This window comes from Canis lupus, chromosome 12 (assembly GCF_048164855.1).
Source record: "Canis lupus baileyi chromosome 12, mCanLup2.hap1, whole genome shotgun sequence".
Taxonomy (NCBI): domain Eukaryota; kingdom Metazoa; phylum Chordata; class Mammalia; order Carnivora; family Canidae; genus Canis; species Canis lupus.
Genome location: NC_132849.1, coordinates 29,887,308 through 29,911,767, shown reverse-complemented (window position 1 = coordinate 29,911,767; position 24,460 = coordinate 29,887,308). Strand labels below are relative to the sequence as shown.

The 24,460-nt window shown below is 47.2% G+C and overlaps 1 protein-coding gene across 2 annotated transcripts in view; it reads right to left on the bottom strand.

Moving 5' to 3' along the window:
* The window catches only part of MALL (mal, T cell differentiation protein like), a 29,184-nt gene extending 5,089 nt beyond the window's left edge, over positions 1-24,095 (bottom strand). The window contains exons 1-3 of one of the 2 annotated variants that reach the window (XM_072770283.1): positions 24,077-24,095; positions 23,037-23,242; positions 1,352-1,519 (exon numbers count right to left, since the gene is read on the bottom strand). In XM_072770283.1, the coding sequence (XP_072626384.1) occupies positions 1,352-1,519; positions 23,037-23,144 (276 nt within the window). In that variant the 5' untranslated portion in view covers positions 23,145-23,242; positions 24,077-24,095. Of the gene's footprint in view, positions 1-1,351; positions 1,520-23,036; positions 23,243-23,899; positions 24,050-24,076 lie in introns of those variants that run through there. The other variant, XM_072770282.1, reaches the window with a different exon arrangement.
* Positions 24,096-24,460: the final 365 nt, after the last annotated feature.

Here is a 24,460-nt window from a genome sequence, read left to right as displayed (position 1 = left end):
GGGAAAAAGTTGATGGGGGCAAGCCTGTCACACTGGAAGAGGGGCCACCACCAGTCACCGTGTGTGATGTGACTGGAAACACTTAACGAAACGTTGTTGCCAGAAAGGTTAACCTATCTTCAATTCAGGGACTTGGAGGAGCAAGTCACATCACACCAGGAAGAAGCCAACAGACAAACCCAAAATGTCAGATCTTCTATAGGACAGCTGACTCTCCTTCTTCAAGGAGAAGGTCACTGGCAGGGAGAGCCATCCTATAGATTAAAGATACCCAAGAACCATAACTACCACGTGTAGCACATGGTGCCTATGAAGATCCCTATCAAACAGGCCAACTGTAAAAAGACATTTCAGGTGTAACTGGGTAAAGCTGAATATGGCCTGGGTCTTAGATGATACGTAGGAATTATTGATAATAACTTCAGATAAGCATGATAATGTAAGAAAGCGTGCATATCTTTTGGAGGCATCCTGAAGTGTGTAGAATGGAATGATATGATGTTTTGGGTTTGCTTTAAATTCCTTTAGGAGGGATCCCTGGGTGGCGCAGCGGTTTGGCGCCTGCCTTTGGCCCAGGGTGCGATCCTGGAGACCCGGGATCAAATCCCATGTCGGGCTCCCTGCATGGAGCCTGCTTCTCCCTCTGCCTGTGTCTCTGTCTCTCTCTCTGTGTGACTATCATGAATAAATAAATAAAATCTTAAAAAAAAATTCCTTTAGGAAAAAAAGGCTAAGTACAGCAAGTGTGGTGATATCTTACTAGTGCAGGAATCTGGGTTATGGTTACTTAAGGGTTCACAGGATGATGTTCCTTACTTTTGTGTATATTCCAAATTGTTTAATAACAGAAAAATTTTAAATGATTATCAAGATGATGTGACATGAAAACAATTTAATGACAATATTAATGAAAGAATTGACATCCAAAATTAATGGTTCAGTGTGATTATATGTACATTTTTACACAAGATTTGCAAGGAATATAGGAATCACAGTGGGATTGGGGTGATTTCCCTCCACCCACTATCATTTCCTTTAATGCTGCTCCAACAGTTTAACCATAAATAAAATTTAAAGGGAAATGAGTCAGGATGTGCTTGATATAGGATATGTATATTCCTAAAATGGAAGACAATGGGAGGGAATACAATGAAAAATTTACTGTGGCAGAGGAATGTTTTCATTATGGCTTAATAGTAAACACATTAAAGTAAAAAGTCTTGGTTCCAGAGTGGCCCAGTCCTGAAAAGGCCTCTGGTGCCTGGTCTCTTGTTCTCCCTCCCAGCCCAGAAGGCCCAGGATGGACATTAGGAGGTGCCCAGGGGCCTGGGTCACTCCCTCTGGTTCTTACCAGGACTCGCCAGGACTGGTATCTTTTATAAAATCCAAACAAGTAAGACAACAGGAACATCAGGGAGATGAGAAATGAGGTGAGTGAGACATACAGCACCCATCCTTGCAGTAATGGGTTCGCTACGTGGGTGGCAGCTACCAGGATCCAGACCCAGCACCCAAATATCTGTAAGAAAAAAAACAAAAGAAGAGCCATCATTTGCTTGTGGAGGGTATACTTTCCTTTGCAGGGCATCTCTTCTCCTCTGTCTAGTTAAAAGCTCTTCAGGTGAAGTTAGGTGTGAACCAAGAGGGAAATAGAGAAGGAAGACTGGCCTTGGGGAAGAGTGGATTTTTTTTTTTTTTTAGAAAATTCAAGTGGTTAACACAGAGGTCACTGATAGAAGGACTTGGGTAATTTGGCCTATGGATTATGTCTTCTTGGCACAAATCATGTTGGCATACAAAATTTTTAAAAACATTTCTGAATAAGTTGCCAGTATTTAAAATAGGATATTTCATGTGAAAAATTCAGATTGCAGACATTTCTTGAGAAATCCATAGTACTAGTGAGCACACTCCCAGGCCAGAGTAGGTTGAAATGAGATGTGACCATTTCTTTAAAAAGGACATAGAGTTCTCAGTGGACCACCTCTTCTTTACCGCCCACCCCCCGCCCCACCCATTGTGTGGCATGTTTTCTGTTGCTCACTCTCACTATGGAATAGTATTTCCTTTCCTCTGCTCCCTTTACCCACTCACAGTGCCTGCCTGGCCCTGTGGGCATTTGGTTTGGGCCCCTGGGTGATAGTATCTGACACTCTTGTGGTCAGATACCAGTTGGGCAATACCATTCCAGTTTAATCACTTCTTTGCTCTGTCCAGCCTTTTATTATCCCCTTGGTGGAGAAACCAAAACTTTTCCCAGTTCTCTCTGGGCTCTGCCTTTGTTTGCTTTTGTGCTGGATTTATACCCATGTTGGTCAGCCCAGGGAAAGAACTAAATGTCCACCAGATAGCATGATCAGTTAGAGGCCTGAGGGAGAGGGTCAACATGAGAGCACCAAGTGGTTTTGCTGTTGATTTGTCTCAGACTTTCTCTACTCCTCTACTTTCTGGGATCTCCTTAGGATGTCCTCATGAGCCTCCTTGGTTTTCTCTCTCCTCACTCCTGTTAAATCTATGCTTCTTCTTCTTCTTTTCTTCTTCTTTTTTTAAATTTTTATTTATTTATGATAGTCACAGAGAGAGAGAGAGAGAGAGAGGCAGAGACACAGGCAGAGGGAGAAGCAGGCTCCATGCACCGGGAGCCCGATGTGGGATTCGATCCTGGGTCTCCAGAATCACGCCCTAGGCCAAAGGCAGGCGCCAAACCGCTGCGCCACCTAGGGATCCCTTCTTTTCTTCTTTTTAATCTATGCTTCTAAGTGCCATATAGGCTGACCTTCAGTCCCATATATACAGTTGCTCACTGTATGTCTCTATTCAGATGTGCCATTGCAAGGGCCAACCTTGTGCTTGTAGAACCCTGAGAGTGAGTGCCTTATTAAATCTTGCACCTCGAGCACCTCATTTGCCCCACCCCAGTCCTGGATTTGCTCCCTCAAGCTCCTCAAATCCAACAGATACAAAATTAGAACTCATTGCTACTCCTCAATACCCTCAGAAACTCTTCTCCTCAGGACTTTCCGAGAATGGCCCTTCTGAGGGAGAGAGTGATGGGATTGGGAATGAGTGTACTGAGACCTCCAAAGATAGTCATAATGTTCTGTTTCTTACATGGCATCATTGGTAATTTTTTCTTTTATAAAGCAATAAAATCATTTTGAATAAAAAAAGAGAGAATGTGTTGGATTAATAGACCACCACTGGAGATTTGTAGTGATGGAGAGAGAGAGCCAAGGATGGCTCCCAGGTTTGTGGTGTGGAGGAATCACACTACCAGATTTTACTTATTTATTTATTTATTTATTTATTTATTTATTTATTTATTTATTTATTTAAAGATTTTATTTATTTATTCATGAGAGAGAGAGAGAGAGGCAGAGACACAGGCAGAGGGAGAAGCAGGCTCCACACAGGGAGCCCAACATGGGACTCAATCCCCGGTCTCCAGGATCAGGCCCTGGGCTGAAGGTGGCACTAAACCGCTGAGCTACCTGGGCTGCCCACACTACCAGATTTTAAAACTACGGTAAAAAAAAGCTACGGTAATCAAAAGAGTTGTCAATGCAGATGGCTCATATTTCTGCCCATTCTCAGGAGATAGCTCATCCTCTTCCCTAATTCTGTTGCCTTCCACACAGATTTTAGCTGCAGACTGTCAATATGTAGAATATCTATCTGTTGGGATTTTGTGTTAGATCTATAGATCAGTTTGGGGGAGAACTGACATCTTTCTGAGTTTTCCAATCCATGAACATGGTATGCTTTTCCAATTATTGAAAAGTTCTTTGACTTCTTTTACCAATATTTTGTAATTTTTAGCATACAGATACTACACACACATCCTATATTTATGCCTAACTATTTTATTTTGGGAGCTATTGTAAATAGTATTGCTTTTTACAAATGTCATTTCCCAATTGTTCAATGCCAGTAGATAGAAACATGATCTATTGTTTTGTGTGCTAACATGGTATCCTGCACTTGGTAAACTCATTAGTGCAAGAAGAGTTTTTTTTTTCTTTTGTCCTTTGGTATATTCCTTGGGAATTTCTATATATCTCATTAGATTTTAATTTTTTTATGATTATAGATAACAATGAGCTTACTTTCACATATTTCATCCTCTGTAAAATTAAAAAAATTATTGGTTACAAATTTCTTGTCTTTTTCTTTTTGATTCAGAGTAATTCTAATAGTGTGGATCTCACTGAATATTATAACATTGCAAATATATTTCCCCAGTATGTTTCTCACACATTTTATGATGCCTTTTGATGAAATGAGTTCTTAATTTCAGTGTAACTGAATATGTTTATCTCTTCCTTTACAGACTGTGATTTTTGATCAAGTTTAAGAAACCTTTCCCTACTTTGAGTCATGAAGATATTCTTGTATTTCAGATACTTCTTCTGGGATCACTTTCTTCCTTCCTGCAGTACAATCATTACTAGTTTCTTTAGGAAAGGGCAGTTGGTAGTAGCCAGTTTGATTTGTCAGAAAATGTTATTTTTCCCCTGATAATTATTTCCTTTCAGCACTTCTATTTTCCCACTGTGTTCTACATCTTCCTATATTATTCCATTATATTCCAGCTGCTATTGTTGCTGCTGAGAGGAGAGCTGTCTGTTGCACTGCTGGTCTTCTGTAGGAATCTGTCTTTGGAGTCTTTGGGAGTCTTCTTTCTGCCTTTGGTGCTTTGCAATTTGGGCAATAGTTATACAATGTGTTGAAGTATGGGTGTCTTTGTATTAAATTTGCATGGTATTAATTTCATATTCAATATCTGATAATTCCATTTTCTCAGTCTTGGTGCTTGATTGTGCAGCTTGTGGATTCTGTTAACTTTCATTCCTGCTCACTTTTTTCTTCCTATGTTTGGTAAATTTTGGTTGTCAATGACGTGAGAGTAGGTCATTTCTGAATGATGCAATTAGAGAACTTCCAGACTAAACAACTTCATGTAACATCTGTCTAGTTTAGCTGAAAGATATGCAACTGTCAGTTCTGATTTTCATAACATATCCCTGGCTTTATGAGACTGGCAGTTCTCGTCTTACAAATAAACAATACATAGACATAAATATGTCAACCATCCTTTATGAGGCTTCCACTGCTATTATTCTGGAGAAGAAGAGTACTTTTGAAATTATAGAGATTTCATGGGCTCTTAAGAAAAGGAACAGGAGGTGAGAAGCCAAAGTAGACTAAGAGGGTGACCATAAAGCTCTTGCTGGACTGGACAACACCTCCAGACACCTCTCGAAGCTTGGCCTTCACTTAAAGCACCAGCTCTGGGAGTACATTTCCTCAGACTTTTTTTTTTTTTTTTTGAGAGAGAGAGAGCATGAGCTGGGACCAGGTGGCAGGGGCAGAGGGAGAGTGAGAGAGAGACAGAGAACCTTAAGTAGGTTCCATGCTCAGTGTGGAGCTCAACACGGGGCTCAATCTCACAACCCTGAGATCATGACCTGAGCTGAAATTAAAGTTGGATGCTTAACAAACTGAGGACTCAGGTGTCCTCACATTTCCCCAGATCTTAATAATCAGTGTCCCCATGAATTTTGGAAATCTTGGGTTGGGTCTGGGGCTGCCTGTGAGTGAGTTGGCTAGCTTATCCCAAAGAGGGGTTGTTGAGGGACAGAAGCCATTGTCCCCCCTGAACTGGGCTCTTGCATGTTAATCTCAGTGACAGGGGCTGCTGGTGCTTTTGGGCACCTGCCAAGCATCCTCCTCATCAACACTTGGGACATGCATAGAAATGCTTGCATACTGTCAACACCCAAACAATGCTAGCTAGTAGTGGGAATTATTTTGGGATTTAGTGACTGCACCGGAATTTGTAAAATCCTAGACTCACATTAGACCTCTGAGGGCAGAGAATGCTCTGTGCTGTTCTCTGCTATATTCATGGTGCCTAGCATAGGGCCTAAAACAAAATGGGTGGGGATGGAATCAAAGAACATTCTTTAGAGTGAATCAATGATGACACGACTACCACCTCAGTTTATGAAATGTATCCACTCAGATGGCCTCATTTAGTCTCTGTGGCAATTCTAACTCCCTTGAGCTTTCTGAGACCAGAGAGCTGACATTTGATTCCTGCCACTGATTATTGCCAGTTCACCTCTGCTAGACCTGGGGGTGTGTCAGGGTGCCTCAGCACCACTGTGCCTGTCAGTGCCTGCAGAGAGGTCTGCTCCTGCCTCCCCTCCTGCCATCAGAGACTGCCCCTGGGCAGACATTGCCAAATGCACATTATTTATGTGTCAGCATTAAATTCTCACCACACTGTGATGTGGTGCCATATTGGAGAGGCCTGAGCCTGAGGTCACATGGAACGTGGAGTAGGACAGCTCTGGATTTCTTCTCACAACAGAGTTCACCTCTGAGGGCAGGGGCCTCTGAGCATTTGGGTAGCTACTCAAATTGCTTAGAATCTTCTGAAATGGCTTTAGTGTTGCATAATCAATGTGACGCAGAGGAATGTTATTTTTTATTTCCACACCCTCTACCTTCTGGACAGAAGAAGGGACCAGGGCCAAGGACAAACTCCAGGTGAATTTAAACTTAGTATTTGTTAGCTCATTTCTGCCCCAAACAGTCTAGGTTGGATTCCTTATAGGTTAGGCAGTTTCAAGTAGTTGTCTTTACTTTCTTTTTTAACTTATATTTAGCTTTCCATATTTTCTTGGCAGGTTAAACTGCTCTCTTATTTTAACCTTCAGTTTGTATTTCCCAAGAGCAGGAGATATTTTTAGATGTTTGGGGCTGGCCCTCAAAGTGGAAGGATATGTTATTATAGTAATATATTGTGATCAAGTGTATTCCAAGTACAACTTTGTTCAGAATCTGTTTCTCATGAACAAACACAGATTAGTCATCTATACATTCTCTAAAGGCTGAGCCAAAATTTGAAGGGATCTCTTAAGGTAGGTTGGAGCTTAACAGTAAGTTTGGACACTTATTCTTCCCTGGAACATGGAGAATAGGTCCTTCACATGTAGACAGCTGGTTAAAGCACTAGAATATAATAAGAGAGTAGCAGCACCGAGATTGCACCCTGGGAGAAATGTTGATTCCAGGGCTGGGGAGGAGAAGTAGGGCCTGAGCATCTTATCAGATCAGGAGTGAGAAAACTTTCAACGGCATCTGGGGTTAGGTCAGGAGGTTTCAGAAAGCTCTTGCTGACCAAAGATGAGACAATTTGAGCTTCAAATAAGGATAACACCGGGATCCCAGGGTGGCGCAGCAGTTTGGCGCCTGCCTTTGGCCCAGGGCGCGATCCTGGAGACCCGGGATCGAATCCCATGTCGGGCTCCCGGTGCATGGAGCCTGCTTCTCCCTCTGCCTCTCTCTCTCTCTCTCTCTCTCTCTGTGACTATCATAAATAAATAAAAATTAAAAAAAAATAAGGATAACACCTGTGGATTGAAATATATCAACTAGGTTGAAGTCCATGAGTTTATTTTTTTTTATTTATTTATTTTTATTTATTTTTTTAGTCCATGAGTTTAAAATGATACTTTAAGCCCTTTTTGGGATCACTTTTGGGTAAGGATGTTTATTATTTTGGAAGGCAGCCATGCTCATTATATCACCAATGCTTATTATTTTGAAAACTGCTTAAGAAGGAAAAGAATCAACAAAATATATGGTGTAGGGGTAAGGAGATTTCTAAAATACATGGATATCTGTGCTCTGAGTCCTGTTACTCCTGGGGTCTTTGAGAAATCCCCAGTGTCTGGATCCTCCCCCAGAGGTTCTGACCAAGCCAGTGAGAGAGGCTGCATTGTTACACATTCCCCAGATGGTGCAGTTAGAACTGAGAACCCCTGGAACCTGTCTCTCTGTTTCCCATCTTACCCACCCATTTATGTGGCTGGGGATGCAGCATTGTTCCTCCTGGGTTCCAATTCCAGCTTTGCCTGCTGGGCAGGTTATTTGACTCATCTGTACCTCCAAGCCCCTGTCCATCAAACAGAGGAGGTTGCGATTGCCTCTTTCATTTGGTTCTGGTGAGAACTAGCTAAGCCTTCCTGGCACACAGTGAGTCTGGGGTAACCATGTTAGCCATGTTAGCCATAACCATTCAGAGTGGTGCAGAAGACAAGAGAGAAGTTCCCCCAGAAAGACCCAGAGGAAGGAATGTCCCAGGCCTGTCTTCCTGAGGGAGGAGAAGTTCACTTCTGGGAGAGCTGGTAGACCAATCAACCAGGTGAGTGAGAGAACATTTAGGGGGCACAGATCCCTCTTAGGAGTTGATGAAAGTTTTGGCCACCCTAGAAAGATGTACCTATGTACACGCACAATTTTTATCTACAGACCTGGGGACTCACAGACCGTCAAAGCCCACCTACAGCTCCAGGGTGAAATCCAGTGCCATCTCCAGTTTAAGTAACAGTGCCATAGATTGCTGTATTATTTTGACAATATCAGTCATAGCATTAAATGCACATATTGTTTGATCCAACAATTTCACTTTTTTGGACTCTGTCCTATAAATAATGCACAGGAACAAAATGATGGATGTACAAGGCTGTTTAGTGGAGCCTTGTTGTTTCCAGAAAAGATAAGATACATCCTAAAAGTTCGTTCAGAAAGGACCAGTCAAAGAAATTATGTCTGCACAGTGGAACACTCAGCAGTCTTCAAAAAGAATGAACAAATTGTTGTATACCAAAGGGAATAAGCTCTAGGGCCAATATAAGGCACAGACTTGCATGCCCAGTGCACTGTGATTTATTTTTTCTTTAAAGATTTTATTTATTTATTCATTAGATCCACACAGAGAGAGAGAGAGAGGCAGAGACACAGGCAGAGGGAGAAGCAGGCTCCACGCAGGGAGCCCGATGTGGGACTCGATCCAGGGTCTCCAGGATCAGGCCCTGGGCTGAAGGTGGTACTAAACTGCTAAGCCACCGGGGCTGCCCCTGCACTGTGATTTATGTAGAAAAAGGAAAAAATGTATGTGCATGTGTATGTGCATTTGTTTACAGATGCACAGAAAATTTCTGGAATGAGACCCAATAAACCAATCATGCCACGGATTCCCAGGAGAACCGCTTGACAGGGTTCTGAATGTTTAAACCAATTAGAAAAAAACCATTATTTACATTTACAAAGAAAGAAAGAACATGCTATCCTGGATGATGGAGGCGGACTTCAAAGGTCAAGATTTTGAGTGGGAGAGACAGGAAAATCACCTATTCTCTTGGGAACATGAGTCTGTTCACCTGGATAGCGCAGCTGGGAGCTGAGGCCTCAGGTGTGTAGGGCAGGTGAGTGTCATGCACCTAGAGGTTCTGAAAAAAGGCACTGCCCTAGGGATAACCCCATATGAAAGGTTAGAGAGTCAAATGGATGCTCAGACTCAGATCCGCATGGCTCAGTCTCTGGGCTGTGGCAAGAAGGTGTGGGCTAGGGAGGGGCAGTCAGGGGCTGAGAGCGAGGGAGGAGCACAGGGCGATACCCCCGTGGCAGGTTTTTCTGCATAGCTGGGTAGTATCTCAGCATGGTGGGGCTCACCACCAGCACTGCCGCCTTCTCCTTTTTATGGAACTTGGGGGAATGCAGGCTCTACACAAAGCCTCAGAAACTTCAGGCTGGAAGGGAGAGGCCCAAATCAAGACAGTGAGACCCAGGAGGTCAGCGATGCCAAGCGATGTTCTGGCGGGAATCAAGTCTCCCTGAAGACCCCCTGAAGATGAAGTAATCCATAGTTCCTCACATTCAGACACCCTTGGGCCTATGAGGTTTAAGTCCAGGGTCTCTAAGTCATCGTATAGCTCTCTTTTATTTTAATTAATTAATTAATTAATTAATTTTTAAAAAGATTTTATCCATTTATTCATGAGAGACACACACAGAGAGAGAGAGAGACAGGCAGAGACACAAACAGAGGGAGGAGCAGGCTCCATGCAGGGAGCCCGATGTGGGACTCGATCCCAGGACTCCAGGATCATGCCCTGAGCTGAAGGCAGATGCTCAACTGCTGAGCCACCCAGGCATCCCTCATGTACCCCTCTTTTAGAAAATTGTATAAAACACACAGAACAAAATTTACCACCTTAATCATTTTTAAGTGTACAGCTCAGTGGCATTAAGTGCATTCATAGTGTTGTGCAGCCATCACCATCGTTCACTTTTCATCTTGCAAAACTGAAAACTCTGTACCCATTGCACACTAATTCGCCATGTCTCCCCTTCCCCTAGTCCCTGTCTATTTATTTATTTATTTATTTATTTATTTACTTACTTACTTACTTATTTATATTTTTAAAAGTAGGCTCCATACCCGGTGTGGAGCCCAAAGCAGAGCTTGATCTTACAACCCTGAGATCAAGACCTGAGCTGATAACAAGAGTCAGATGCTTAACTGACAGCCTCTTAGGTGCCCCACTGTCCCAATATTTTGTCTCTATGAATTTGATTATTCTAAGTACATTATGTGAGTGGAACCATATAAGATTTGTCTTTTTTGAGGCTGGCTCATTTCACCGAACATAATATCCAAGGTTCATCTATGTTGTGACCTGTGTCAGACTTTCCTTTCTTTTTAAAAACTGAATAATATTCCATTATGTGAATATACTGTATATATTTTGCTTATCCATTCATCCCTTGATGGACACTTGGGCTGCTGCTTACACTTTTTGGCTGTTATGCATAAGTGCTACCATGAACATGAATGTACAACTATCTGTTTGATGCTTATCTTTGAAGAGGGAAAAATAAGACAAAACCCATCCTAGGACTGTGCTTTGGACCCCATAATTCTGGTGCAAAATCCTCCTTCAAACAGATACATTCCCATAATTGTGCCACTGTGACTGGAGCAGGTGTCCTTTGAGAGTTTGATGTTGTTAATTTAAAACGCCTCAACTCCATAGTGATTTTAATAACTCAAACTAAAATCGCACAGCAGGAAGTAGAGCTGTTACTGTTTTTCAACTCGAAGATTCTAAGTTAATTATCAAAATAGTCATAATAGTAAAGGAATTTTTTTGTTATGTTACCTTCCCTCCTAAGCTTGGTACTTATGCATATATATTTTCCATAAAATTGTAGATCATGATGCACATACATTTTGTATTCTTACTTTTTATATTTTATATTTTGCTACACAACTTCACAATAAAATTGATTCTTGTTACTCAAGATAGTTCTATGAAGTTGGCCTGAACACTGAATCAGTGAACACTGAACCATTGCTCCCAGGGGAAATAGGAGTTAGGTTCCTGCAAACCTCTGGTCACCATATTTTCATCAACTGATCAACATATACCTTTATTTTAGATGCATTTCTGTTTAAAGACATCTTATGCAATATATACTGTTGATCCACTAATGCTTAACTCCTGGCCAATAGCACTATAAACTTACTGAACAGGTATTGTCTATGAAAAGCAAATCACGGCCTTCTTGCGCTTAAACACTAGATTGTACTTTAGCACTAATTTAGGGGTGATTTTAAATAGCAAAATCACCAACAAAAAGCACAAAAAATATGAAAGACATGGCACCAAACAGACTTTGAAAAGGACACTTGTTTACAGTGTGAGAGCTGAAACAAGAAGGGAGATTATCATCTTGTTTAGCTTCAGGTGGGAACATGCACGTCGACAGCTCAAACTTTTTGCTGTTCTGCACATGCTAATGAATGACCATGAAAGCGCTGTATTGATTTGCAGGTTGCAAATAAATTTTAGTGAATAGGTAAATTTGCAAATAGAGAATCTGTGAGTAATGAGGATTGACTGTACTTTTTTATTTTTTTAGACAGATAGAGAGCACAAATAGGAGGGCAGAAAGAGAGGGAGAGAGAATCTCAAGCAGACTTCCTGCTGAGTGCAGAGCCTGACCAGGGGTTTGATCCCAGCAGCTCAAGATCATAACCTGAGCTGAAGTCAAGAGTTGGCACTTAGCCAACTAAGCTACCCAGGTGCTCCAACGATTGATTTTACCTTCTTTCATTTTTTAAAAAGATTTTATTTATTTATTTGAGAGAAGGAGAGAGCACAAGCAGAGTTAGGAACAGAGGGAGAAGGAGAGGGAGAAGCAGCCTTCTCACTGAGCAGGGAGCCCGACACAGGGCTTGATCCCAGAACCCCAAGATCACGACCTGAAACCAAGAGTCAGATGCTTAACCAACTGAGCCACCCAGGCACTCCAAGGATTGACTGTACTTTCAAAGCCACAATTACATTCCATCAAGTCAGTAAATGTCATTTACCCCTTTAGGCCCTTGTGCAAGTTTGTTGGCTCTCTCCAGCTTTCCCTGTCATAGATAATGCCCCAATAAATAATGCTGCAGAGATGGTTGTCTCCATTCAAATTGTTTCCTTAAATTCCCCAAATGGGCTTATTGGTAGGAGGTATCGGCAGGAAGGGGATGTAGTTGGTGACTTTCCGACATTCAATAGGCTCATTGCATGCCCTGGCTGGGACAGTTGTGTGACCGTGTCCAGCCCTTTCAGGGGGAAGCTTTTAGGGGACCCCTAGGAAGGGGTCCCTTATGCCTAAGGAGACCCAGATGAGACAGTCCCTGTTCTTGCTCTGGCCATTGCTGTGCCTGGTATTAGGCCTGGAGCTATGAAATGGAAGAGGAGAGAGGTGGAGAGAAAAAGCCAAGGCCCTGGGGACACAGCAATGCTGCCAAAGAATCAACACAGAGGTACAGTTGATGGGCTGTGGACTTCCCAGCATGTGGCCATAGTCTACTTTCTTTCCTTTCAAGCCAGTCTGAGCCCACGACAGCCCTTGTCACAGCACTGCTGAGGACCACCTGGGGTGCCTGGGACCTGGGACCTCAATCCCTCTTAGAATACCCTGCCAGTTTCCAGTGCCCCTCAGACCACACTCAGGCCACAGCCTGCCTCGCCCTCTCCACTCTGGGCCAGTCTCCCTGAGCCTCCGTCAGTGCCCCTAGCCCTGGGGCTTCCCAGTGTGGGTTGAGATTCGTTCGTGGGTGGTGAAATCTATTTAGTTTGCCACCAACAGTATTAAAAGATTAAGTAGACTAGATTAGCAAACCGGAGTACATTGCCCATGGGAAACAGAAACAGTGTCCTGAATCTGTTGTTTCATCTCTCTCTCTCTCTCTCTCTCTCACACACACACACACACACACACGTGTACCAGGTTGCCAGGAAAATTTCTCTTTTCTGTGGGTCACAGTTGGTGTGTGGAGACCTTTGCTCTAGAATGCCTGCCTTCCTCCAGCCAGGGGCCTCTTCCTGTGCTGGTGTGCACCCCTGTCCCTGTCCCTTCCTCCACAGGGCTGTCCCTTGGGGCAGAAACACTCCCAGTGGTAGACCACAACATGCCTGTGGGATCTGGGGGCCACACTGGGGCCTGCGTGGGCAGCGGGCAGCGTGAGCCTGGGTGAAGAAGGGCACAGAAATGCTGCTGATGGGACAGGTGGGGGGCTCCTGGAGCATCCCATACTTGCAGTGAGTGGAACTCAGTGTGGACGGGCCAGGGCCCATGCCGCTGGGGGGTGCTGGCCTTCTCTAGGGCGCTCAGGGAGCCAGGTGCCCCAGCTGTGGCCCTTCGTGTGGCCACCTCGGAGACCCAGCGCCCACATGGGTGCTGACTCCAGCCCACAGGGCAGCTCCCATGCCTGCGTCTGGCGCCTGGCAGCCTGTGAAGCTTCTGAACAAGAATCCTTACTTAGCTCCTTCTTACAGGGGAGGAAACCGGTTCTGAGAGGCCAAGTGCTTTACCCAAGGTTACCCACGGGAGGGTGCCAGGCCCGGCCTGGAAGCCCGTCCTCGCACACAACCAGCATTGTATGGAAGTCCTACGCGCCGTCATTTAACCTAGGACACTTCCAAACACTGAGTCACCACATCCTGATTCAGGGTGAGAGTTTTCTCTGTGGCTTTAAGGTTAGCAGGAAATGGTGGCCCAGGCCCCTGGCCTCCGGTGAGGGCCCGCGCCGTCCGTGCCGTATCCGTATCCGCTCGGCCCCAGGAACAATGGTGCTGGCCAGGGCTCCCTCCACCGCCGCGCCCGGCCCGGCAGAACGAGTCCTATAAGGAGCCCTTGGTGCCCATAAGTGCTCCCAGGACCGGGCTGGCCGCAGGCCAGGGAAAATCTGTGCCTACCTTGGGGTGTGTGCTCGGGAGGGGCAGGATGCCACAGCCCGGGAGGGGCGGTGAGTCAGCTGGGCCTCCCTTGCCTTCCTCGCCCCCCTGGCTTCCTCCCGCAGGACCGCGCCCGCCCATTCAGACCTGGGCACCCCCACTGACCCGGCTTTTTTTACTGACTGAGCAGTGCAGGTTTATAGAAAAGAGGATAATAAAAACAGTCTTATCCATCCAAAGTCTAAAGAGCTTTCCCTTCTTGTCTCTTACCGAGAAAACCAACCAAATAAAAAACAAAGACTTTTTAAGGCAGAAATTTTTCTACTTATTTTTTTATTTTATTATTATTTTTTACCTTTTTTTTTTTTTTTGAAACTTGTGCCCCTGAGATAAATTAGAAAGTAGAGAAAAGATGTAAAAGCAGACAAATGCATCCCACTCTCCTGTCCCCACAGTGGCCTGGTGGACAGGCTCCCTCCTACCCTGGTCTCTTTCTCTTTGGCTTTCACTGTGGATTTTAACATCATGTCGCTTCACACGTTCCCAGAAAATCCCCAGGTGAGCCTAGGAGCCAGGCTCAGGGGAGGTTCCCCACCTCCTCTTTCCCTCAAGAATCCACAGACATTTTGTGACCAAGGGCAGGACCCAGACCAGAGTCACCTCCTCCAGGAAGCCATTCCTGACTGCCAAGTCCCCAGTGTACCACTCGGTGACCTCCTTCATAGTTTTGTCTCTCCACTGCCTCCTCCCCAGGCCCCGAGCTCCCAGATGCAGGACTCTGCCCTATGGTTTTCATGTCCCCAGTGTAGGGCACAGAGCCTGGCACAAAGCAGGTGTTCTGTATACACTGCTGACTTGAAAAGGAGGCAGGAGGCAGGTGGCTGGACCCTCCACTCCCCAGCTGCTCAGTCTCATATGCCTGGGCCTGATTCCCATGCAGGTGGCACGAGCTGACACCTTTGGGCCTGCACACTGTGGCCCAACCGTGGACCGGCATTTCCACCAGAAGCCAGGACAGAATAGGGACAAACACCCATTTGTTTCATCCCCACCCACTTCCTGCTCCATTACCTCATAGACTCTAGAAATTCTCCAGATCAGCAGCACCTTCCCCCAGAGAGCAGAGAGGATTCCCTGGGAGGTTTTCCCACCCCGAGGCCTTCTCCGCCAGCACATAGGAAAACCTATACAAAAATGTGCTGTCAGGGACGCCTGGGTGGCTCAGCAGTTGAGCGTCTGCCTTCAGCTCAGGGCATGATCCCGGAATCAAGTACTACATCAGGCTCCCTGCAGGGAGTCTTCTTCTCCCTCTGCCTGTGTCTCTGCCTCTCTCTCTGTGTCTCTCATGAATAAATGAAACCCTAAAACCAAAAATGTGCTGTCAGAGAGGACAATGTTCAAATAGTCACACCACCCCTCCCACACCCATCCAGCATCACTTGGGCAGAGACAGGGTGCAGACGGGCATGGAGGTGGGGCTGGGCTGTGAGCAGAAAAGCAAAGCTCAGAGAATCCCTCCAAGGGAAGAGCCAAGGCAGGCTACTTTGACATAGGTCAGAAGATTCTGGGGTCCCAAACCTATGATGTCTGGCCCCACTCTCTGACCCATCTGGGACGTTCTAGGTATAGCTGGAGGCGGGAGGGGGGACCTGTGCCTCAAGAAGCTGTGGAACCTGGGTACAGGCTGGCTCTATTGCAACAGGATCAGGCGCACAGACATCTATTCTGGCTGAGGTGGGAAAGATCTGATTAAGTGATAACATGGGGCAGGGCTGGCTAGCAGGGATGGGAGGACACAAGGAGGGGAGGGCTGGGAGAGATGAGAGGGGTAAAGGCCAGGGAACTCAGGTGGGGCTCCCCCACCCCTCCCTATGTGAGCCGCCTGCTTCCTGCCACTTACCAATCTGGACAACACTCCAGAAACTTCTCCTGCCTCCCATGGATCTGCCTTGCCCCAGGGGAAAGTTCTCTAGGCAAAAACTCCTGGAAGGGCGCTGGCAGCAGGTGAGGCACTTATTGGTGAGACTTCTTATCTGGGGCTCCCCACATTCCAGAAGGTCAGAATGCTGCCAGGCTCCTCCCCTGCTACCTGGGGAGGAACGGGGTTATTTCCTTCAGAGCACCTGCTAGTTACATGAAATCCTCCCGGTGGGCTGACCTTCCAGCAGCAGCTTGGTGCCTCTCTTGTCGGAACTGAGAGAGGCCACTGGTTCAGAGAAAGCTGCACATGGTTTGGCCAGATGGTCAGGGAAGGATAGGACCAGAAGTCCAGACTTGGGCAGAGGGTGAGTGTGCCAGTTAGTTCCAAGGGTCTCTCAGCTTTAGCTCACCCTTCTACGGTCCACGCTGTGATATGGGCTGGAACCCTGCAAGCCACAATTCTCTTTTTTTTTTTTTTTTTAACATTTTTTTTATTTTTTTTTATTTATTTATGATAGGCACACAGTGAGAGAGAGAGAGGCAGAGACACAGGCAGAGGGAGAAGCAGGCTCCATGCACCGGGAGCCCGATGTGGGATTCGATCCCGGGTCTCCAGGATCGCGCCCTGGGCCAAAGGCAGGCGCCAAACCGCTGCGCCACCCAGGGATCCCAAGCCACAATTCTCTTTAGACTTTGGATAGATAAGAATGTTTTTATTATCTGATTATTTGTTTCCTCCCACACCCTGACAGCACAGCACAGCTCCATTCACCCATCTCCTAGGCTGGTCTCCCTCTGCCCCATCAGGCGTCACACTCCAGAAGGCAGGGGTGATGTCTGCCTTCTTCGTCTTTATATCCCCATTCTTGGCACAGAGTGGGTGCTCAAGAAGTATGTGTTGAGTGAACACATAGGATTAAAGGGTGGCCATCTCCTCTCTCCTTACAGCAGGATTTTATATACTTGTTAACCTCCTGGTCATAGGAAGTGCTCGTCTGAACAAGCACACATCTAATCCCTCAGTCCAAACCCTTGAAGAATGCCAAGACCCCGCCTTGAGTGAGCTTAGCCTGACAAGTACCTAGCCCCCGGAGTCTTTGGCAATTGGGGCTGTGCACTCTGGCTTTTCACTCTTTCCTATCGTGGGGTGTTCTCCATGTGTTCATGCGCCACTCCTTCAAGACTGGGCTCCTGACTTATCTTACCCTCCTTATTAAAACTGTCTCATTCTTGTACCCCCTGAGGGCAGAGCATATGGCTTGAGCTGTAGCAGCATCTCAGTGAATATCTGTTGGTTCACAGTTGGAAGTTGCTCACAGGAGACCCACACTTTCTATTAAGAGTCCAGATGACCAACAATAAAATACATGGGCTCACATTTCTAGAACAGTTGTGATGCACTGTTGTATCCTGTGAATGTCCTTACTGAGCCCCCAGAGCCATCTTATGAGATCTTTACTGTTATTCTCTCCACTGTTGAGGCTCAGAGTGGTTAAGTAATCTGCCCAAGCTCTCACAGCGATTTAGTAGCACAGCCAGGCTCTTGACCGTGTACTGACCAATTCTATTTTCCTGAACCTATTTCACCCAGTGAACCACACTGGGTGCCCCTAAGAATAAAGATGGGACTGGTGCAGGGAGGCCAAAGTGGGTCCAGGCAACATAGGGAGGTTAACATGGATGACTTTCCACAATGTCTCTTCCATTGCTCTTCTGCGGCCCCACACTTCAATCTTCCTTCCCTGTCCCTTGTTCTCCCTTTGGGGGGGGCATTCTGGGGCATTATAGTGGGCATCAGTCGCCCCCCCAGGCATGGAGATCATTAACTCCCTCATTCTGCAGGAGGAGAGTGGGGGGGGCACATGGTGGTGAGGTGGGGGGTGAAGGTAGGGACAAGCTAGGCTGTTTTTTTAGAGGGTGGGAAGGGACAGAGGGCGAGAATCCCAAGCAGACTCTCTGCTAAGCGGCGACTTGATCCCGGGATCCTGAGATCATGAGCTGAACTGAAATCAAGAGTCAGATACTTAACTGACTGAGCCACCCAGGCACCCCTCAGACTGGCTTTTACATACAAATAGAGTAGAAGAAGAAGCAGGCTGAAAATAGGTGAAACTGAGGATATAAAGGTGAGCTTCCTCAGCTAAGATTCTGGAATGAGCTTCTAGGGGCATCAGAGTATTTCCCTCTGACCACCATGCAAGCGAGGTAAGAGGCTGAAACATCAAACACCAGAGTGCCTGAATTATTTTACCTTTTACCTGGCTGACTAGAAATCTTAGCTGTTTCTTTTTAATTAAACATTGAATCAATAAAGTTAACTAGTGAAGAGATTAAAGTCAAAAGACTTCTTGGACTCTGCTTCATAGAGCACTCCCCAGATCACAGTCACCTGGGTTGGCTCTCGGCATCCCCATCATCTTGTAAAAAAGTTGATGAATCAACTCACACCACACAGGCAATGATCTCCCCCCACCACCCACGGCAATCACTCTCCCCACCTCCCCAGCCACCTGCACACTGTGCTCTGAAGAGCTGAGCCAGTCACCTGGCCCCCAGCCCCACCAAACTCTGGCACCAGCGGGTTCTCACACTCTAAGAATGAAAGGCAGAGGGAATACACCATGTCTGTTCTCACCTTAAAATGCACTGTTTCACACTCAGGGATTACATTTTGAAATCAGTATCATTTTCAAGTGAGAAATCTGAACTCAACAGTAAGCCTAACAAAACACGAATTTTAATGTTAAAATCTCAGAAAGTCTCCTCAGTTGCTGGTAGGAATGTACAAGCACTGTGGAAAACAGTTTGTCAGTTTCTTGATAAAAAGTGAGCACACACTTATTATACAACCCAACAATCACACTCGGGCATTATCCCCGAAGGGTGAAAAGAACACCTGCACTAAAGCCTGTACGTGAACGTTCATAGAGCTTTATGTAGAATAGCTGAAAACTGCACATGACTAAAATATGTCTCAATGGATCAATGGTTAAATAGACTATGGTACATCCATGCCACGGACTACTATGCAGCAATCAAAGGAAGGAACTATTGATGCATACACAACTGGGGTGGACCTTAAGGGCGTTATGCAATGTGGAGGAGGCCAATCTCAAAAGGCCACATACTCTATGACTCCATTTATTCATATAACTTTTTTAAAAAAGATTTATTTATTTTAGAGAGAGAGAGCTCGTGAGCATGAGTGGGGGGAGGGATGGAGGGTGAAGGAGAGAATTTCCAGCAGACTCTGAATTGAGAATGGAGCCCAACATAGTGCTGGATCTCACTACTCTAAGATCATGACCCTGAGCCAAAATCAAGAGTTGGACACTTAACCGACTGAGCCACCTCAGCGCCCTTATTTGTATAACTTTCTTGAAAAGTTAACAAAATATAAGTAACAAAATTATAGAGATGTAATTGGTGGCTTCCAGGGGTTCTAGAGGGGAAGAAGGAAGACCAGGTCGGGGTCGGGTGACTGTAAAAAGGAAGCAGGAGGAAGACGTTTGCGGTGGCAGTTTTCTAACTGTGGGGGTGACATGAATCTACACGAGAAGATGACACAGAAGTATGGACATACTTTACCAATATCAGTTACTTGGTTTTGATGGGACTAGCAATACAAAAGATGCAACTACCTGGGGGAAGCTGGGGGAAGGCTGTGAGAGACCTCTCTGAACTATATTTGAAACTGCCTATGAATCTCTAATTACCGTAAAATAAATGTTTAAAATGTGCATTTTAATGTTAAAAAGCCTGAAATAAAGCAACTTAGGTGGAGCCTGTATGAGCAGGCTCCGGGGGCAGAGCTGGGGCGGGGGGCGAATATGCTGATCCTCTTGTCACCCTAGTTTGTCACTGTCTTTACAGCAAAAGAGCCTGAGACTGCTTGCTGCTAGCAGCAGGGGTGGCAGGAGGGCTTCAGGGGAGCCAGAGTTAAGAGCTCAGGGCCTCATTGGAGTGCTGCTCTTCTTATAGTTTTGTCCCTCACTCCCATGGAAAGGCCCTTGGCATAGGCCCTGCTCTCCAGACCTCACAGTGGGTGCTTGGTAAATAGCGGCCGGAGGGAAGTGTGCCTGCAGACACCACCCATGTCCACCCTGGGCCACCCCCGTCACCGACTGTATCTGAATCCAGGTATGGATTCCACTTGCTAACTGCCCCTTTCTGCTGCCCTGAGCTCCTGGTTTCATCCACTCTCTGGACTCATGTCCTTAGACAAACATACAGATGTCTATGATGCCTCAGGTCCCCAGACTGAGAGTCTGCTGGGCCCCCAAGGCCTGGTGCTCCGTGGTCAGCCCTCCTGGTGCTCGGTGCCCAAGTGCAGCATGGTGCAGCATGTCCAGGTGGTCGGGGGCACAGGGGTGTCTCTTGGGCTGATTCTCACCCTCTTCTCCAGCCCAGCATATCTTCTACTCAATGGGATCAGAATCAACCAACCAACTTGCTATTCTCTCTCCTCTCTGGTTCACCTCCCATCCCTGGTCCCTGGCCCTAGATATGAGGCAGGCACACTTGATTCTATAGTCTGTGCTAGGAACATGCTTTTAAGGAAAAGCCAGTACAAAATGCACGTACAGAATAACCCCATTAGATACATACATATACATATACATAGATATATATGAATATATGCATATAAATGTGTTATATTTATCTCCGTATTTTCTAACTATTCCACAATGAATAAGGATCACTTGTGAATTAAAACTAAACTTGTAGGGGCACCTGGGTGGTGCAGTTGGTTAAGTGCCCAACTCTTGATTTCAGCTCCTGTCTTGATCTCGGAGTCGTGAGATCGAGCCCCATGTCAGGCTCCTCACTCAGCTTGGAGTCGGCTTGAGATTCTCTCTCTCTTTCTCCTGCTGCCCCTCCCACTCATGTTCTCTCTCTCAAAACAAATATATACTATATGTTGGCAAATCGAACTTCAATAAAAACAAATGAAAGAAATTTCTTTTTTTAAAGAAACCTTTAAAAAAAAACTAAGGTTGTAAATAAGGAAACATCAGACAAGGCCAAATGAAAGGACATCTACAAAACCACATTTTCTTCAAAAATGTTAAGACACAGACTGAAGGAGACAAAGGAGATAAGACAACCAAAGGCAATGCAGAATCCTTGACTGGAACCTGGACCAGAAAAATGACGTGAGTGGACACATCAGCACAATTTGAGTGAGGTTTATTAGAACCATTGACCAATGAAAATATCGATGCTAATTTCCTGATTTTGATAGCTGTATGCGGTAAGCTGCAGACTTTAAGGGAAGCTGAGTAGAGTATACGGGAACTCTCTGTACTATTCACACGGCTTTGTTATAGATCAACAAGTACTTCAAAAGAAAAATAAGTGAATACAGTCGAGCCAATGACATACCCTACCCCTTGAGATACTTAATGCTCCAGAGACCAGCAGAAGCATACAGGAGCCCAGCCTCAGGCAGTGGGTGCATGAGGTGGCCCCTATCACAACGACATTCCTCCTGGGGGTTTCCTAGTTCTGTAAGCCCCTTCCCTTCAGCCTGCTGCCTGCTGGGCTCTCCTGGATTCCAGAGCCTTTCCTTTCCAGGCTGGCACTGGCCGCCAGTCTGGAGAGACACCCTATCCTTTGAGGTCCAGCACCAAAACTGCTGCCTCAGTGGTAGGTCTGAATCCCTCCCTGACTTGACAAGGTCAGGTCTCTCCTTGCTGATGCCACAGCCCAGGGCAGTCACCACCTCAAGCAGAGTCTGACTGTGGAGAAGTCCTTGGGAGTCTCTCTCCAGCGGGCAGGGAACCTGGGAAGGCAGAGCCTGTAGCGGGGGCTTTGCACAATTGGCATAAAGCATGCACTCCATACAAAGTAGTGGAGTGGACCACAATCCTGGCAGTTCATGTGGTTGTTCTGAGGGGAGGGACACACCCAGGGCCAGGCACAGAGCACTTGCAAGAGCACTAAGCTGTCATCCGCCTGGCTTATGCTCCCCCTGGGGTGGCGGGTCTGGCAGAAACCTGGCTCTTGGGTGGGGTTTCATCTGGAGCCGCCCGAATGTTGGGTCCACCCTGCCTGGCTTCCCTTTCTTGGTGCCATCAATGGGCACACTTTAACCACTTTGCCACAGGGTCGCTGGATCAGGCCCAGCCTTCCAGCAGATGATGAGAGGGCTAGTCAGGTCCACCTGAAAACTGGGACCACTTTCCACCTTCCCCTCCCAGGCCCGGGGTCAGCACTGCCAAATTCAGGGCTGGTAAGAGTGTCACCCACAAGCTAGATACTTCAGGGGGTGTTCCAAAACAAAGCTAACTCCTTTGCCCTGAATTGCTCACCAGACTTCAGTGTCCCCCTGAATAGAAAGAGGATAGTGACAGCTGGCTCAGATGGACACTGTGTGCAGAGCTCTGCAGACTGCAACCTGTGGGAGCCACCCGCCAACCCCCCGCTGGCAGGGATTACGGCCACAAATCAGCTGCAGGGCATCTCAGACTATGCGGTGACAGGTTCCAGTGCACAACCAGGGCGGCTCACACAACTGTTTTATGGCAGATGTTGTCACAAGCTACCTCTTGCACAGAGTCTACAAGTCAAAGTTCAAAGTCAGCGAATGTGACAGACAGCTAAGAAAATCTTGGAAGACCTCCTCTCAGAAGGAAAGACAGAGCTGCCCCCCACCACTGTCCTGTTTGGAACTTGAGAAAAGCAGAAATGAGCAAGTGGTTGGAGAAAAGAAACCATATCAAAGTCGATTTCCAGCATCTTCCCCAGGACCTGGCATATTTTAGCAGCATCCCCCCCATCCGTCACTGACCCTCCGATCACCAGGTGGCCTGGCTGTCACCCTGGGTTTGTTTGGGAAACCCACCATACTGCAGGAATTGGGAGGAGCACAGGGAGGGATTAGGGACCGTGGGGCTGAGTCTGAGCAGTGGGGGAGCCGGGCCCAGAGCAGCTCGGCCGTGCCCCTGTCCCCAGGGAGCCCTTGTCCCCAGGGAGTGCGCTTCTCCGGGGCCCTCCCCTTCTGCAGGCAGCCCACGCAGCACTCACCAGCTCGGGCAAGAAGAAGGCGTAGGGGATGGTGAGGAACAGCATGACCCCCAGGGGCACTTCGGGCGGGGCATGGCTGGTGGGGGGCGGCAGGTCCGGGGAGGCCATCTCTCGCCCGCTGCCTGTTGCCCTTGGCTCCGCTGCAGCTCGACCGCGCCGGTTCCGTCAAATATCACCTCCTGCCCGACACACCCATCGGACGTCGCCTGGGAGGGAAAAAAAAAAAAAAAAACCGTTCCAGCCGAGCAGGTCCTTCCACTCCCTCCAGCCAAAAGACTCCTTGGTGAAATGCGAATGCGGATTCGGATTTGCATCAGATGGGCCTGGGCTCGCTGGGGGCACCGAGGCAAGGAGGGCGGGAGTCTCTTCCCAGACTTCTCCTCCTCAGGGATTTTGAATCCGGAGCATAGTACTCCAAGGGGTGCTCGCTACAGCCACCACCCCTCAACCTTGTGGCCCGAGTGTAGGCGGAGGCCACTTGCTATGACCAGCACTGTTTACTGAGGACCTACTATGAGCCAAGCAATCTGCAGGCAAGTCTGGGGCTCCCCACAGCCGTGCTCAGGGCTCTATCATCTCGTTCCCAAGCGGGGAGACTGAGGATCTGGTAGGTTAAGGCCACAGAGCTGGTCACTGACGATGCTGGGTCTTATGTCCGTCCGCCCCTGCTGCCTGGGTCCCCCCTTCTCCACTCATGGGGGCCACCTTCCATCCCCAACTAGCTGTCCTCACTTCTGGCTCCTGTCCCCAGGAAACTGCCATTTCCTTCTCTCCCTGCATCCGCTCCACCACCCTCCTCTCTTCTCTGTTCACACAGCACATGGAGGGGTTCTCCCTCTCTAGAAGTCTGCCCCGGCAGGCACCTGAGAAGGGTTCAGCTGGCTGGGTGCTGCCCCAAGTATGAGCCTTCCTCCTTCCTTGCCACGGCCCCCAGTGTGGCCAGGAGGCGGGCTTGGGGCCAGGCTCTTCCTTCCTGCCTCCCGCCCACTCGCCAGTGGATCAGGGGGGCTGTAACCCAGTGGCCAAGCAACTCCTCTCACTCTCAACCAGGTCCTGGAGACTTGAGTCTTTTTCTTCTCTGTCTTAGAGTTGACCATCTGCAGAAAGGCCTGGAACCTCAGCGTCTGCTCGGGATGCTTGGCATCGGGGTCCTTTCTCCTTGCCCTCCGTGGCCTCAACCTCAGCCCCTGGCAGGCCAGTCAGGGAGCTGATCCCTGGTGAGGAGGGGATGAGGAAGGTTAGATTTGTGTGCTGGGGTGATTAGCGTCCTCCACAAGAGTGTGTCTGTTTGCAGTGTCTGTTCATTAGCTAGGGTAGTGCATTCCAGGGCCTGCTCTCCTGGGCACAGCTCAGGGGAACAGCCAGCTGGGCCTTTGCCTGGTCTGCGGATAGCCAGTGGAGGGGGGTGGTTGGGACAAATAGAG